This window comes from Procambarus clarkii, chromosome 62 (assembly GCF_040958095.1).
Source record: "Procambarus clarkii isolate CNS0578487 chromosome 62, FALCON_Pclarkii_2.0, whole genome shotgun sequence".
Classification (NCBI taxonomy): Eukaryota; Metazoa; Arthropoda; class Malacostraca; order Decapoda; family Cambaridae; genus Procambarus; species Procambarus clarkii.
In genome coordinates, this window is record NC_091211.1 from 19,888,165 (window position 1) to 19,901,801 (window position 13,637).

General features: G+C 41.6%; 1 protein-coding gene across 3 annotated transcripts in view; it reads left to right on the forward strand.

Moving 5' to 3' along the window:
• The first annotated feature begins 236 nt into the window (after positions 1–236).
• The window catches only part of LOC123766490 (SLIT and NTRK-like protein 2), a 24,092-nt gene continuing 10,691 nt past the window's right edge, over positions 237–13,637 (forward strand). For all 3 annotated transcript variants that reach the window (XM_045755675.2, XM_045755676.2, XM_045755677.2), the window contains exons 1-4: positions 237–359; positions 7,985–8,196; positions 8,600–8,744; positions 12,169–12,359. In XM_045755675.2, coding sequence (XP_045611631.1) covers positions 357–359; positions 7,985–8,196; positions 8,600–8,744; positions 12,169–12,359 — 551 coding nt within the window. In that variant the 5' untranslated portion in view covers positions 237–356. The remainder of the gene's footprint in view (positions 360–7,984; positions 8,197–8,599; positions 8,745–12,168; positions 12,360–13,637) is intronic.

A 13,637-nucleotide genomic window follows, 5' to 3' on the forward strand; every position in this document is an offset into this window, starting at 1 on the left:
AGGTGTACGTTCTGGTAAGCTTTCCCGTGCTCAGGATGTAGCACGTATAGTTCCTTGTAGGCATAAGATACTAACGTCAGAATCCTTTACAAGCCTTTATTGCTTCCAGGGCAACTGTCTCCACCACAGCTATTAAAAACAGATACCAACAGGTAAACCAAATATTATAGATCGAAAGTGAAAGTATTTACATTTTACTGCTGCAGTTCGTTTTCTATGCATTAGTGTATAGAAAACGCGGTGTCCCGTATGACTCGTCAGGGAGTCAGTGTTGCCGTGAGCGTTGTGAGGTGAGGGAGTGTCGCTGGAGGCTCTCATGTACGCTCCCGGCGCTCTGTTAGTCTCTTTATCATAACATGGTAAGGCAAATCCAAATTTAGGTGTGAATTCATTAAAAACTCAAAATTAAATAATATTGTTACTAGTGACGAGCCGACAAGTGATGGAAAGATGCGTGCAGGTGACAAGTAGTTTTTGTTCTTTATACACTACTTTTCTCGGGTACATAAATAATAAAGGGATGAAAATCCAAAGCTCCAAAATGTGCAAGAAGTGGTTGGTGTAGTGTATATATATATTGGGTGAGGTGCGCACCAGGAAGGAAAGGTAAGAGGAACCCTTAGGCAAGGCTCTGGGGCACGGCCCACCATATTAAGGGAAGCATCCAAGTCTCTGGAGGGGCGGCCCAGGCCGGGCAGCTCCTCCAACACCTTCCATATATTTTATCATTTCCGGCCCAAGTAAAACATCTCAAGCACAGCATGAAGGAGCTATATGCCGTGGCCGTCTCTAATATCCTCTTGAGTGACTTAACCTATATATATATATATTGTTTTTGTCATGGCTTACGTCAGGTATGGCTGGAAGACGCGAGGAGCTAAGACTGTCGTCTTTAAAAGCCTCCTTATGGGAAGGCTGTGCACGTCTCAAGGCTGTGTATGGTTGGTATTGATGACGGGGGTAATGTATGTCATTGTTATCCCGTCCTCCTCCTCCACTATGTACTAAACATTATGAAACTTGGTTCAAATGTTACCGGGTGGTCATATGTATTGACCTTAATAAGGTTAGGTTGAAGTCAGATGAGAAGTATATCTTATTTTTGTCTTCGTCTGGGTGTAGTATACGAGGTGTGGTGGAGGTGTTTGGGCAGGTGTAGGAGGAGGCTGTGATGACTGGTCCTTGGTCATCATCTGGTAAAGGGAGACGCATGAGTGGGCAGTGGCAGGTGTGGTGTCGCATATATGACCTTCCTGTGTCCGGCCCACATCATTGCCCACCTGTACCGCCGTCCCCACCACATCCTTGCCCACCTGCACATCTGCCTGCCCACCTGCACCACCGCCGCCCCCCACATCCTTGCCCACCTGCACCACCGTCCCCCCCCACATCCTTGCCCACCTGCACCTCCTACCTCTCCCGGTTGACAGCCACTACAAGGTATCGTCAGAATTAACGAATGAAGCAAATGTTATCAGTTATTTACAAAACAGTTTCGACCTTGAGCGAAGGTATGATGTCCAAGGGCAAGTGTGGTGCGGCCCCCGGGCGTGGGGGTGCGGCCCCCGGGCGTGGGGGTGCGGCCCCCGGGCGTGGGGGTGCGGCCCCCGGGCGGGGGGGTGCGGCCCCCGGGCGCGGGGGTGCGGCCCCCGGGCGTGGGGTGCCTTTTGGCGGTGGTGTAACGTATCGGAATATATAATGAAAATAAAATGAATAATACTGAAGTAATGAGCGAGGGTTTGGGTGTGAGGGAGGTAGAGGGGTAGGAGGGAGGTGGGGGGAGTCAGGGACGGAGTCTAGGAGTAGCGAGGAGTGGACAGGTGAAAGGGAAAGTTTGAAAAGAGGCGGAGGGAGGTAGAGAGAACATGGAGATGAGTAGATAGTAGACGTAGAAGGTAGAAGTAGAAGGGGCTGCCACCATCTATTCTAGTTCATTACATACAAGACAAGGAATTGAAATTGTCTGTACTCTTAAGTTGTTATCAAATGTTACTTTAGCATGGCTCAAATGTATTTGTTGTGAAGATGTACTCATACTCTTTAAGTCAGTGAACTCGGAGTGCTCTACACTATAGCTTGCAATATATAAGAAAATCCAAAGTTCTAGGGAACACAAAGACAATTTAAACAATAAATTCATCAATTATATTTAACATGAGAGAGTATCATAATTCAAGCAATTTAACTTAATGTTCACAATATCCAGATTAATAAAGAATGTAAGTCACCACACAAGACATTGAGGCCACTACGGCTGTCTGCCCCTTATAATCACACACCACCTAAGTTTGGAAAAAGGAGATAAGTCACCTTAACGTTCAAACTCACCAAGGACTGAGACTAAGTTGAATAGAGAGGGGGGGGGGGGCGCTACAGTTTACAGGCAGAGTCCCCCTTATTTATTTATTTATTTATTTATGCATATACAAGAATGTACGTAAGGAATGTGAGGATACAAATATGGTAATTAGAGTCTTGTAAAGCCACTAGCACGCGCAGCGTTTCGGGCAGGTCCTTAATCTAAGAAAATTTTAAGGAGGTAAATACTTGCAAAATTTATAGACAAAAAAATGATAAGTTACATGAAATGAAAAAAAGAAGATGAGAGAAAATTGTAGGTACAGTATATTAAAGCATATAGCTAAGATTGATTGCAATGACAGCTTCTGTCCTGGGAAGGCGAGTTTGGTGGCTGAACCTTCTGGCCAGCGATCTAATTCTCGCTGCTGCTCAATCTTGTGTGTCTGATCTGTCTGTCCTCTCGAATGTACATACCCAGGTCCTCCCTGAGTATTTATGGGAGAACCTGAAAGCTAAACTCCACCCACAAGTAAGATAGCCTAAGGCTCTTTACCCCTCTACCTACCACACCTTAAACAGCGGCTTGTTTGATGGGCTCAACCCAGCCAGCCGTCTGCAATTATCAGCTTAGCAGATAAAGAGTCACAATAACGTGGCTGAAATATGTTGACCAGGGTACACACTAGAAAATGAAGGGACGACGACGTTTCGGTCCGTCCTGGACCATTCTCAAGTCGTCATTCACAATCCACTTGAGAATGGTCCAGGACGGACCGAAACGTCGTATTCCCTTCATTTTCTAGTGTATGGCCTGGTCATCAGCTTAGCAAACGCAAGGTCAGTTCACACGACCTGACCCCTGGTCAACTTGTGGTCATTAACACTAGAGGTGTGATTTTTTAATTGCCACAGGCCAACAATCTGGCACCTCAAATCCTGTCTGGCTGTCTCACGTCGTATGTAAAATATTAAATAAAACACAACTAAACACCTTTATGGTGTTACAGTGCGGCCTACGGGCGTAAGATTCCTGTTGGGGATGCTGCCCCCAGTTCTTATGCCCGTACCACCTCTTGGGTGGCTTAAATAGGGGGGTAGAAATAGCCTAAGCTACTCTACTCCTTTCAGATGTATTTCTTTCTTGTCTCAATAAACATACTTGAACTTGGTGGCTTAATCTTCATCAATCAATCAAATTGTAACATTTCAACTCTGCCTTTGGTGATGTTGATAAGTTAACGAAACGCATCTCTTAGCGCCAGGCCTTGATAAAATTATAAAATGAACTTTGGAGAGTTAATTTTTCAACTTCCTTCTCAAGTGAAGAAATACGTGAGAGGGAGGGAATTATCAAAGTAATCCACCAAGCCATTATGACTATATAGTGCTGGAAAGGGGTCTGGATAAGGATTTGGGATGGAATGAGAAAGGTTGTTGTTGTTGTTTAAGATTCAGCTACTGGGAACTACGAGTTTCAAGTAGCACGGGCTATGGTGAGCCCGTGATGGACTTACCTGGCACAGGAGCGGTGCTGAAGCTTGCGATGGGAAAGGAATGGTGCCCAACCATGTAATAACCCGAAATGCTCTTCCCTTACTTCTCAACACCCCAGTTCAACATTACTTGAAGATCAATGTGACCCTCAATGATCTACCCGTAATATCAAGACAATTATTAAATGAGGGGGAAGTAACAAGAGAAGGTTTATTAATTTAAAATTAAGGAATAAAAACTCATTAAACACTGCCACCACCTTCCCGCTAACATACCTGAATGTGTCTTAAGTTATTGAACTCCCAGGACGGAAAGAACTCAATAATCATGGAACTCAAGAAGGGTAAAGGAAATCTTGGTAAAATACAAGTGTCTGGGGAGAAAGTTGTGTAACTTTAAGGTAGAGAGAATCTAGAGGCTTCCAAAACCGTACATAAATACCACTTATTATGAGAATGACTCAATATTAAACAAAGGGGACATAACTAAACAAAAATACATTAATACACTTTATTAATTAAAACACGAATTTGAAAACAAAATTGAAAATATATAAATCCTACTCTAAATAAAACATCCTAAAGGCAATAGATGAGTCAATGATGTGCATGAACACTCAAGTGCACAATATCTTAATGCTGTAATCTGGCCAGATGTTGATTGGCTGCCCCCCAGGTCCTGAAGGGACCTATCTCCAGTCACCCCTTAAGACTCGCTAAAAAATATTTCTCAACAAGCTTACCAGTGGACAACAAGCTCCGCCCACCTAGTTCCTAGGCCCAATGAATTCAAACATAACTGGGTTCTCTGGAGGCTTGGCCAATGGAAATCGTCAGGTCCTACCCTGGGGGACTCCGCCTCTTGACTGCTAAGCCAACAAGGGCCAAGAACCTGACCCCGCCTCCTATAGGCCTCCATGACAGCAACCAATCAAGTACCAGGCTAGGAATAGGCATGAGCATAAGGGTCTGTCTCCCTTGTCAGAGTTCTCAAACGTTCCCCCACTCACATGCTCGGAACTTGGCGCCAGAGATCTCAGACCCTGGCTGACTCGAGTTTAAGGCACCGAGGAAACCCCTTAATTTGTCACTGGCTATAGAGGACAGGACCGAGTGAGGAACGGTTTGGACGGATTGGGAGGGGATTGGACAGGGACTGGAGACCAGAGAATGGAGGGATTAGAGAAATAAGATTGGGGAACAGGAGGGGACAAGTGACTTGACCACCTGCCTAAGGGGTAATTTGACACGAGTAGTTATATGACGGGAACGGCCAACAAGGGGGGGGGGGGAGAATGACCAGAGGGTCGGACTGACAATTGTGAAGGGAGGGGAAGGAAAAGGAATGAGGCAACGGGGGAGGGGGCGAACGAGGGAAGGGAAGGGAAGGGGAAGGAACTATGGTCTGCACAGATCATTACAACCACTTGGACGGTCGGGGATTGAACGCCGACATGCACGAAGCGAGACCGTCGCTCTACCGTCCACCCCAAGTGGTTGGGTGAAAAACATGAGACAAATAGATTAGAGATTCGTGCTAGAATCATTGAGCTCACCTTTGTCATATTCAGTATACAGAACAAGTAAAGACTGCTACTAGTCTTGCTTGTATTTTGGAGAGGAGAGGAAGGGTCAGACGGACAGACGCTCCTGATGTACTTGTCAGGCGAGTACTCTCTCAACACCCTCCAGACTTGTGCCTCGGTAGCTTCAGCCTTCCGGGAAACGATCCTTGACTGCCGCAAACAAAGTGTCAGGATCCTGTTGCGACAAGACCTTCCGATACCTATACCTAGTTGTGCTGGGAGTTGTGCAAGGCACGTCTCTTGTACCAAGTGAGTACGACGACGGGCTCACCATAGCCCGTGCTGCTTGGAACTTTTTGTTCAGAGTAGCTGAATCTAACAACAACAACAGGGGATGAGATCTGGCTCTTTGGTCCCGCCTCTCAACTGTCAATGAACCTGTGTACAAATTCCTGAGTCTACTAGGCTCAGGAATCTATCTACATTTGAAACTGTGTATGGAGTCAGCCTCCACGACATCACTGCCTAATGCATTCCATTTGTTAACTACACTGACACTGAAAAAGTTCTTTCTAATGTCTCTATGGCTCATTTGGGTACTTAAGTTTCCACGTGTCTCTCCTAGTGCGTGTGCCCCCTTGTGCGTGTGCCCCTTATATTATAGTCTTTATCTACGCCATAGGAAATAAGGGGTCTTTCTCTCTCTTTCTTTCTTTCTTTCTTTCTTTCTTTCTTTCTTTCTTTCTTTCTTTCTTTCTTTCTTTCTTTCTTTCTTTCTTTCTTTCTTTCTTTCTTTCTTTCTTTCTTTCTTTCTTTCTTTCTTTCTTTCTTTCTTTCTTTCTTTCTTTCTTTCTTTCTTTCTTTCTTTCTTTCTTTCTTTCTTTCTTTCTTTCTTTCTTTCTTTCTTTCTTTCTTTCTTTCTTTCTTTCTTTCTTTCTTTCTTTCTTTCTTTCTTTCTTTCTTTCTTTCTTTCTTTCTTTCTTTCTTTCTTTCTTTCTTTCTTTCTTTCTTTCTTTCTTTCTTTCTTTCTTTCTTTCTTTCTTTCTTTCTTTCTTTCTTTCTTTCTTTCTTTCTTTCTTTCTTTCTTTCTTTCTTTCTTTCTTTCTTTCTTTCTTTCTTTCTTTCTTTCTTTCTTTCTTTCTTTCTTTCTTTCTTTCTTTCTTTCTTTCTTTCTTTCTTTCTTTCTTTCTTTCTTTCTTTCTTTCTTTCTTTCTTTCTTTCTTTCTTTCTTTCTTTCTTTCTTTCTTTCTTTCTTTCTTTCTTTCTTTCTTTCTTTCTTTCTTTCTTTCTTTCTTTCTTTCTTTCTTTCTTTCTTTCTTTCTTTCTTTCTTTCTTTCTTTCTTTCTTTCTTTCTTTCTTTCTTTCTTTCTTTCTTTCTTTCTTTCTTTCTTTCTTTCTTTCTTTCTTTCTTTCTTTCTTTCTTTCTTTCTTTCTTTCTTTCTTTCTTTCTTTCTTTCTTTCTTTCTTTCTGTGTGTGACACACACACACACACACACACACACACACACACAATGTGGTGGAGGCTGACTCCATACACAGTTTCAAGTGTAGATATGATAGAGCCCAATAGGCTCAGGAACCTGTACACCTGTTGATTGACGGTTGAGAGGCGGGACCAAAGAGCCAGAGCTCAACCCCCGCAAGGACAACTAGGTGAGTACACACACACAGACTGACTGAAAGACTGGCCCACCTGGTGGAGGCTGTCACCACGTCAGGTGTGACGAGTACCGCTGATGGACCACTCAAGGCCGGCAACACTGATAACCCCGGAGGCCACCACTTAACTTTCCCAAGTGGAATTAAGTACGTGATGCTCATTAATATGAAAATTAAATATATTTATTTCCTGAAGGGCAAGTTTAGTGGGCATTGCCACTCATCCTGTGAGTGAACATGCTACCAAAGTGACAGTATTGGGCAGCGCCACTCATCCTGAGTGAACATGCCGCCATATTGGGTAGTGCCACTCTTCATGTGAATGAACATGCCTCCATAGTGACAGTATTGGGCGGTGCCACTTATAGAACTTCGGCCTCACACGAAGGGCTCCGCAGTTCGAATCTCCTAGAGCCCAGGTGAATGGAAGAAAACCTCATGTTTCAAGAAATAGGTTATCAATGGCCTACATCCTCACAATCGAGGGACCGCGAGTCCAATCATACCGCCCGCACAATGGGTTTATAATATATGAACTAAACAAATCTGATGCCTCTGTCCACCTAGTAGTAAATAGGTACCCGGGAATTAGGCATCTATTGTGGGTTAATTATATCCTTGGGAATGTCAGTATAGCGGGCCTTAGGGGTTGGACTTCGATAAGCCTAGTTACAAGCTTCCTCTGCCCTCGACAACGGGAATTATAATCACCCAACGATTGATGTATTGTATATGACTACCCTGCCACAACCATAGTTGCTTAACACCCATTTAATCAATTAGCGGGTTCAATATGTATTTTTTTATAATTTGAATTTTGAAAATTAATGCTATATTCAGTTGAATTATTAAACACGCAAGCATTTACATTCATTTTTCCTTCAGCTTGAAGTTTCGCTGTTGAAGTAATTACGTAAATGTAGTTACAGGATGAGATCTACGCTCGTGGTGTCCCGTCTACCCAGCACTCTTTGTCATATAACGATATATAATGCTTGTTTCAGGTGGCGATTATCGCTGTGTGGGCAGTTGCCTCGTGGGCGCTGCTGAGTGGTGGGTGTGAGGCCCTTGACAACTGCCCTCCGAGCTTTGGAGGACTTTGCAGCTGCGGAATGGGCTATTCCCGATATGATAACTTCCAGAAAGAGAAATTTACTGTCAACTGCACAAACACAGGCTTCACTAATGCCTCCATGCTTCGTGATCTCCCAGTGCAGTAAGTTTAATTGTTCTGAAGGTCATTCTAATGTAGAATACTTGTGCAGTAATATTTTCGGTGCAGTTTGTATAGTATATGCTGTAGATTATTTTTATTAAATGAGAACTTTGTAAAATGTTAGTAAGCTGTATCCTATATTTATGTATTTATCTTTCATATGCTTTGTAAGTTGTAAGCCTGTTAGTATAATACTATATTATACTATAATAGTAATTATAAAAAGGAAACACCAAACCTGGAAGGCTATGTAGTTTGTACTACTATAGTAGTATAATAAAGTATGTAGAGCAAAAGTGGTCTTGCATTATAATTCGTAGCAAACTGTAAGTAATGTAGGGTAAGTAAGGTTTGGATATGCATGGCTGCTGATATTATAATAGAATATATCCCTATTCCTCAGAACTGAAGTTCTCATCTTTAATGGCAATACTGTGCCAGAGCTTCCATTTAATGTGTTCAGCAACTTCAATAACTTCGATGATTTGGAGACCATTGACATGTCCAATAACCATTTACGGTTTATTCAGGGTAAAACCTTTCACAAGGTAAGGCACTTTCAGTAACTTTTTTTTAACTAATTCTGTGGAACTTTTGTGATATTATAATGGGTTCTTTGACCCCTTGGCCAACATTGACCTTGAAGCTATGATGTAGTTAGCCCTTTATCAATTTAATTTCTCTTTATTATGCACCCCATACCCATCCCATGGGCAGTGGTGGAAAGGGTTACAGAGGCACATAATCGGTCCAGGAACTGCATGAACCCCATAGTTTGTTTAGCTAAGCAAGTGACAGTCTTTTGAAGCTAGTTACACAATTGTTAATGTTACAATGTTACATACGCATGTACATATATACGCTGTGCGTACTAGTGGCTTTACAAGATTGTAAATATCATGCTATGTATTCTCACAAACCCAATGTACCTTCTTGTATATATGTAAATAAAATATATATATATATATATATATATATATATATATATATATATATATATATATATATATATATATATATATATATACTGTATATACAATCATTTACACAAATACATATACATATCAATTATCATTTTATATCACAAGTGATTCAGCAAGAGGCTCACAGGTCACTATACAAGGCACTTTACATCTATGGTGAGTCATGCAGTTATTAGTCTTGCTCCAAACCCACCCACCTGGGCAGCAGCTTTATAGTCATGTAAATGCATTACCTACAGTAAGCAAATTTGGGATACAGTACTTTGATAGTCTCCGTAACAGTAACAGTCTCCGTGGTGTAGTGGTAAGACACTTGCCTGGCATTCCGCGAGCGCTATGTCATGGGTTCGTATCCTGGCCGGGGAGGATTTACTGGGCGCAATTCCTTAACTGTAGCCTCTGTTTAACGCAACAGTAAAATGTGTACTTGGATGAAAAAACGATTCTTCGCGGCAGGGGATCGTATTCCAGGGACCTGCCCGAAACGCTACGCGTACTAGTGGCTGTACAAGAATGTAACAACTCTTGTATATATCTCTCAAAAAAAAAAAAAGATAGGGTTCCCAGCTGCACATCATTATAAATGAAGTGCTTACACATTTCTTGGACACCATTGATGGTGTTATCTCTGAATTTCACAATTTTTTCACATTTCCTTTATAAAATGACGCAAGGTATGCGAATAGTTCTGCTGAGAGTTTACATTTAGTCAAGTCTACATCAGCAGATGTTACAAACTCCCAGAGGTATTTGTAGCCTGTAAGTGGTAACATCTTGAAGTCTGCTAACCTTATGGATGACCCATAGACATGCAGTTCTTCCTTCATAATGGAATGATAGATGCAGTAACTGGTGTGAATTTCATTTTGCCTGAAGTTTACGAGATTTTGTTAATATTCCCGGAATATTACTGCCCTCAGGCTGCTTAAAGGCAGTCTAAAATGGTAATCAATTCCCTCTTTATGAGCAAAAGTTTTGGCTAACTCATCAGTTCTATCATGCATTCAGAGACCAAGATGGGAAAGAATTGACAGGAACTGCCTAACTGTACAGAATTTAAAAATATACCTGGAAAAGATGAAGGCAAATGGGGAGGGGGGCCTTCAACAAGCTGCTGGCTTCCTGTCCTTATCGAGGCCACTAGGGGTTAGTGGCCCTAGGGTAAATCAGGAGTTGATGCTGTTTAGAAAGTATTCGACTTTGGGGGGGCTTGTTTGTTGACAGGTCAATGTTGAAGTCATCACCTAGGATGATGTGATATTTTTTGTTAGTAGATATCTATATCATTTAATAGTACTAGTACAGTAATAAGAATAAGAATTCATTGTCGGGGGACAGGAAGCCAGTGTATGTTCATACATATTTTGGCTTTTATCGAGCCCTCCTCCTTTGCAAGGTCGAATTACTGATCCCACCCAGGATGCAACCCCACAAGAAGCTGACTAACTCCTGAGCACCTACTCACTGCTAGGTGAACAGAGGCATTAGGTGAAAAGAAATGTGCCCAACCATTTCTGTTCTGCCCGGGATTCGAACCTGGAATTCTCAATTGTGCGTCGAGAACGAACTCGACTGTACTACTGGGACCCTTAAATTGATTGATTTGATTGATCCCTGATCATATGGATTCAATGCATGGTTTCAAATTGGATATAGAAACTGGAACTATAGTCTTTTTACACAGTTAGTAACCTGTGCAGTCCTATGTGGTTCTGTAACTGCTCAAGAATGTGTAAGTACTGTACTGAAATAGATGCATGTAGGCCTTAGGACCCACTTTAATTTTTTAGCAATTGTTGTAAGCAAATCATGTATTTATATTCTCAGTACTGTATTGTATAAAAGTTTAATAATACTTCCTATAACTGAACAAGAGTTTTACAGTACGTTAATGAACAATGGTACCTTATAATATGTATTAAAATAAGAATACAGTTTTTGGATTTTATTAACTTTGTTTAGTTAGTTTAGTTCATTTATTATGCACCCCATACCCATCTTGTGGGCGGTAGTGGAAAGGGTTACAGAGGCACATAATGGGCTCAGGGACTGAACCCCACAATTCATTTAGCTAAGCAAGTTACAATCTTGATGAGCTAGTTACAAAATTCAATATAAGTCATCACATCAACAATGGGTTCGAGATCGACCTCAAGTACAGGTTCTAAATTAAGCAACTGACATATGTGGAGAGCTAGTGTCAAAATTTATATGTTTGTCCTGCACACCGCCCCCCATCCAGTGAGTAGCGGTGGATAGGTTACAATCACTTAGTTACTACCTACAGTTAGCAAACTGGGGATATTTGGCTAAAATTTCTGGTAGCAGATCATTTTGAATGAAATATTGACACATCGCTGGAACATTGGTTATAGAATTGTCTCTAAATTCACGTATCTTTTCGCACTCCATCACATAGTGACGGAGGGTGTGCGAATAATTTTGTTGACACAGTTTACATTTGGTCAGGTCTACATCAGCAGATAATGAGAATTCCCAGAGATACTTGTAACCGAGTCTAAGCCGAGCAGTAGTAACATCTAGAAGTCTGCTGATTTTATTGGATGATCCATAGATGTGTGGCTCCTCTTGCATGATAGTATGATGATAGATGGAATTACTGGTGTCAATTTCACTTTGCCTCAGATCTACAAGATCTTGTTGAAGTTCTCGGTGTACAGCTGCTCTCAGATTGCTCATTGACAATCCAAGGTTACACTCAACGGCTCCTTTAAAGGCAGATTCTTTGGCTAACTTATCAGCTCTATCATGCATTCGGAGGCCAACATGAGATGGAGACCACATGAAATGGACTCTGTTACCATCCTTAGTAATTTTGTTGTATTTGTGTCTAGCTTCGGACACGAGCATGTTACAGTTATGTCTTAAAGAGTTGAGAGCATTTAAGGATGATAACTTTGTACATGTGTACATTTTTTTTTTTTTTTTTTTACTGTTTATTAAAGCACTGCTATGTCTTTTTTTCCAGGTATACAATGTTAAAAATCTGATTCTGGACCACAATGACTTAGAAATTACAGACAAGCGAGAAAGGCCCAGAGTCTTCAGTAATTTTGAAAACCTGGAGCGTCTTCATTTGACAAATGCATTTTCAGAGAAGATCAATTCCTCTGACTATCTTCTGAGCTTAGAAGACATCTTCTATGAAAGTGATCTCATGTAAGAAGTACGGTATTGTCATGTATAGGCCTACCTATCGTGTGTGTGCGTGAGTGTGTGTGTGTGTACTCACCTAGTTGTGCTTGTTAGGGGTGAGCTTTGGCTCTTTGGTCCTGCCTCTTAACTGTCAATCAACTGGTGTACAGATTCTTGAGCCTACTGGACTCTATCAAATCTACATTTGAAACTGTGTATGGAGTCAGCCTCCACCACATCACTGTTTAATGCATTCCATTTGTTATCTACTCTGATACTGAAAAGTTTTTGTATGTGGCTCATTTGGATAATAAGTATCCACCTGTGTCCCCTTGTTCGTGTTCACCCATGCTAAATAGTTTGTCTTTGTCCACCCTGTCAATTCCCCTGAGAATTTTGTAAGTGGTTATCATGTCTCCCCTTACTCTTCTGTCTTCCAGGGACATGAGGTTTAGCTCCCTTAACCTTTCCTCGTAGCTCATACCTCTCAGTTCTGGGACTAGTCTGGTGGCATACCTCTGAATCTTCTCTAACATTGTCTTGTGTTTAACTAAGTATGGACTCCAGGCTGGAGCCGCATATTCCAGTATTAGTCTGACATGTGACGTATACAAGGTTACCAAGGTTGTGTGTGCTCGTGTGTAAGTGTACTGTAATTACCTAAGTGTAGTTACAGGATGAGAGCTATGCTCGTGGTGTCCCATCTTCCCAGTGAGAGGGTGCATGCATGCAATTTTACTTGAATTTGTATGAGTTGGTATATACATATATGTAGGGGCATTGGCAGACAGGAAGACTGCTAAAAGTATGGGGGTCCTTATATTTTTCTGAAATCTAACATATTGAATTTTAGTTAAGCACTGTGATTGTCATTTGAGCTCTGTAGATACTATATCATTTAGTTGCTCCCTCTAGCTCTTGAAAGCTTGTGTCATTCACCCACTTCCTTAACCCCCTGGAAGTCTGTATCATTCGCCCCTTTGATTTTGATTGTTGCCGCCGAAGGCAACTAGTTTATTGTGCACCCTATACTCATCCTGTGAGCGGTAGCGCAAAAGCATTACAGAGGGCACAAAAGGTCTTTATCAGACCTCATCTTAGATTATTACATAAACAATTTCATCTTACCTACCTACCTAATGCCTTTTCACCTAGCAGTAAGTAGGTACCTAGGAGTTAGGCAACTGTTGCTGGGTCAGTAGTTTAACCTTAGAGGGGACCTTGATAGAAACCTAAAATATATATACTGTACAAAGGCTTCCTGTCTCCAACAGAATAAATTAATTGATATAAAGTGGATAA